Source organism: Acomys russatus, chromosome 7, assembly GCF_903995435.1.
Source record: "Acomys russatus chromosome 7, mAcoRus1.1, whole genome shotgun sequence".
Taxonomy (NCBI): domain Eukaryota; kingdom Metazoa; phylum Chordata; class Mammalia; order Rodentia; family Muridae; genus Acomys; species Acomys russatus.
Window position 1 is genome coordinate 55,177,591 of NC_067143.1, and position 4,235 is coordinate 55,181,825.

At 37.1% G+C, this 4,235-nt stretch overlaps 1 protein-coding gene across 1 annotated transcript; it reads left to right on the forward strand.

The window, feature by feature from the left end:
* The first annotated feature begins 2,519 nt into the window (after positions 1 to 2,519).
* On the forward strand, positions 2,520 to 3,458 carry LOC127192196 (olfactory receptor 52E4-like). The gene has a single exon (XM_051149519.1). It carries the CDS (start codon positions 2,520 to 2,522, stop codon positions 3,456 to 3,458), a length of 939 nt encoding a protein of 312 aa, XP_051005476.1.
* Positions 3,459 to 4,235: the final 777 nt, after the last annotated feature.

Genomic DNA, 4,235 nt, shown 5'->3' on the forward strand with positions numbered 1-4,235 from the left:
CCTACATATTTTATGTCACTGTAAAGATCTAATATTTGTTATTAACCTAAATCTGGCACCTATGTCCATTTCTAGTTTTCTCCTGACTCCACTCAAACCTTGACAGCTTGTTGGATGCAACAAAATTTCATTTTCCTGTCTACAAAAATTCATACATGTTGGGTAATATGTGCTATGTTAAGTAAATTTTTTAATAAAAGTTGTGATAAGTATAATGACTGGTGACTTATTTATATAATTGTATTAATAATTAATCCACACAAATTGCTAAATAGGTTCTCTTTATATAAACTGCTCCCTATTGATGTGTGTTTTGAGTCATACCTACACTAGGACAGGCATGAATATAGCGGGCACCAATATCCTTGTATTAATCATTAGTTGTATTTGTTTCCTCTGTCTTGATCAATGATTCTGGAGTTTAATTTCTTTGTGAAATAATAGATATGGGACATTATGAATCTTACCAGATGCCATAATTTCCAACTCCAACTTTTTCCTTTCCACTTTACTGAGTCTATTGGAGAGCCCATTGTACCATCATCCCCAAAGCCCATTGTACCATCATCCCAAAAGCCCAGTGTACCATCATCCCAAAAGCCCATTGTACCATCATCCTCAAAGCCCATTGTACCATCATCCCCAAAGCCCAGTGCACCATCATCCCAAAAGCCCATTGTACCATCATCCCAAAAGCCCATTGTACCATCATCCCAAATGTTGCTGCACAATGTCATTATGTGCTTATCATTCAATCACAGATGCCTGTTTATTTGGATACTTTTAATACATTTATCTACTTCCCTTGTGAAATGTCAATTTAAGCTTTATCCTTCTCATTATCTTTAAATTATTTAAAAACATATTTCTATGCTCTAAACAAAATATTATTGAGTAGTGGAAGAAGCGATTGTGGCAATACCCAATTTTGCTATCAAACTTCAAATGTGGCAAATAAGCCACTGGGCAAAATGCCCTCTTTTCAGCCACAGAAATTCTGCCTAAAAATGGGCAAACTTGGATGCAGCAGAACCAACTGCCAAACTTTGTCAATACAGGGTAAGCAAATTCTCACTCGTTCTTGCCTCACAAAATATGTCTGTCAGATATATTGGGCGAGAAGGTTGAAGATAAGGCTGCAACATTATAGAGAGTTCTGGGTGACTGTCAGGCATCACACTGCCTCCATCATCTTCTCATTGGGGAAGCTGCTATCATTCACTTCTTGTTTGCTCGGATAATTAATTTTTATTCCTTCTCTAGTCTCCAATGGGGTTGAAGCCCAGATAGTTTAGTTTTACAACAAAGCTTACTTGTTTAGGAGGTAAGGTGTTTTTAGGTCTAGATAGATGTTTTGTATTGATAAAGATGAGATATGATAGATATTTATTTACATTCAGAATTTTAGACTCACCAAGATAGGAAAGATGTTTTCTTCAAGGTTGCCAAATAACAATAGCAAAATCATTATGAATGAAACATTTTTATAGTTCCTGATTGTTTTGTGGTTCTTCTTACTGTATGTAGTTTATTGCATTTGTGTGTAAAAAGATAAATGTATATGTAAAAATAACAAACAACTAAAAAAATTGTAAAAACTTCTAAATTTTTAAAGATAAAATTGATTAATTTTGTAGTTATCTCTTTTATCTTAAAAAATACTTTCCAATAGATGGTAAATATATTTTCTTGCGTTGAATCTAAAACTGTTAGTTTTAAAAAAATTATTTATTTCTGTTAATTTAAAGACTATTTTAACTTAAAATGTTGATATATTTTAGGAATCTAAGTCAATAATAAAGTTAGACTTGAAGTTAGTCTTTTATAAGGGTCTCTGTTTATTGAACTAGTACATTAATTTCTTCATAAAAATAACTTTATGTAACTTTGTATTTGATTCTGATTTTTTATAGTGCCCTTGTTTGGCCTTCATTGTGCAGTTGTCACTTTTCTTCTATTAATCTTGAAATCTTCTAATGGATACCATTATGCACTGTAATTCCTTTAATGGTAAATTTTGATTATACCTATTATCATTACTCCAAAAATTTCAATTCTGAGGTGTTAGTTGGACCTCTTCTAAACTACTGACAAACTAGGCAACACCAAAAGATTAGGAACTCTGAAAGACAGAGTACTACTCCATTCCTACTGTAACTTATCCTCTTCTTATGTATAGCATCTGGGGTATTTCTCTCTAATATTACTCAAGAAGCTTGACTGTGTTATAAAGGAATTGAATATTAACCAGTGTGCTCCCTGAATACCATTTATGTAGAGCAGGGGGGTTGTTACTCATAACCTAGTGTTGCTCATACTCTTCACATAATGCTAAATAGAGTAGCTGATTATTTGAATCTCTCAAGTAGTTAATCTCTGCATGTTCTCCTCTAACTGTGTTCTTACTAGTTTAATTGACAGGTTATTATATGTACTAATCAACCACTTCTATGTGTTTTTATCTCTTCCCAGAAATACTGACTAAAGATTGTAGACAGTCTCCCAAGAGTCCCAGAAGGATGGCCTCTATTAATGAAACTGCTTCCCACCCATCTCTCTTTCGTCTGTTGGGCATTCCTGGTCTGGAAGCTTTCCACACCTGGATAGCCTTCCCTTTCTTTATTGTTTATCTGATAGCACTTGTGGGGAATTTCACAATCCTCTGTGTGATCAAGAATGAGCAGAGTCTTCACCAGCCCATGTTCTACTTCCTTGCCCTCCTCTCTTTCATTGACCTTGGCCTCTCCACTTCTACCATTCCCAAGATGCTGGGCATCTTCTGGTTCAACCTTAGGGAGATAAGTTTTGAAGGCTGCCTTGTTCAAATGTTTTTCATCCACACCTACACAGGCATGGAATCTGTTGTTCTCCTGGCCATGGCAATTGATCGTTTTGTTGCCATCTGTTACCCACTTAGATACACCTCTATTCTTACCAACAAGGTGGTAGCTATTATGGCATCTGTTGTAGTGGGGAGACCTGTCCTTCTTGTCATCCCTTTCTGTCCCCTCCTAAAGCGACTGCCCTTTTGTGGACACTACATTATCCCTCACACCTACTGTGAACATATGGGGATAGCTCGCCTAGCCTGTGCCAGCATTAGGATAAACATCATCTATGGCTTATTTACCATAGCTGCTCTGATTTTTGATTTAATTCTCATTGCTCTGTCCTATGTTTGGATCCTACAGGCTGTTTTCCGCCTTCCTTCTAGGGACGCCAGACACAAAGCCCTTAGCACATGTGGTTCCCATGTCTGTGTCATCTTAGCCTTTTATACTCCAGCATTTTTCTCTTTTATGACCCATCGGTTTGGTAGAAATGTCCCTCGTTACATCCACATCCTCTTGGCCAATCTCTATGTGGTTGTCCCTCCTTGTTTAAATCCAGTCATCTATGGGGTGAGGACAAAACAAATTCGAGAGGGGGTCATGAAAATTATTGTAAAGAAAGAATAGCCCAAATATCAGAGGTTCATAAGTGCTGTCAGGCTTCTTTTCAGAATTTATCTTTGTCAGTGTTCTCCAATGACAACTAGATCAAGGGTTATTCATAGGCTTCAGCCATTACTATGGAATCATCACTCAATGTTTCTCTTACATAATTACAAAATGTATACTTTACCTTTAAAAGTTTCTCTAATGTTTTCTTTTATTTTTCTTTTATACATTATATCCTGACCACAGTTCTCTCTCTCTCTTCTCTTCTCATACCAATCACTCTCTAAACCATCCCCCATATATACTACTCCTCCATTTCCCTTAAAACAACAACAACAATAACAAACAATAAAGAACAGACACTTCAGCAGTATCAACTAAACACAAGATAAGGTGATACAGAAAGACTAGGCACAAACCCCTCTTTCAAGGCTGGATGAAGCAACCCAGTAGGGGGAAATGTTAGAAACACCCTCAATGTCCACTGTTAGGCAACCTAGAAGAACACCAAGCCAACAACCATCACGAACATACAGAGGACTTAGCTGAGACCCATACAGGGTCTGTGATTTTCACTTCAGTCTCTGTGAACACCTGTTAACCCTGCATAGTTGATTCTATGGCTGGGTATGATAATACCCTTGGGACCTCTGGCTCCTGAAATTCTATCACCACTATCTGGGCTGTTCAGACTCTGGTTCCTGGCCATCCAGGCAGTATCGGGCATGGGCTTCCTCCCTTGGGATGGCACTCAAGCCTTTGTTTTTTAAATGGGAGTTAGAGAACATGGAGGAA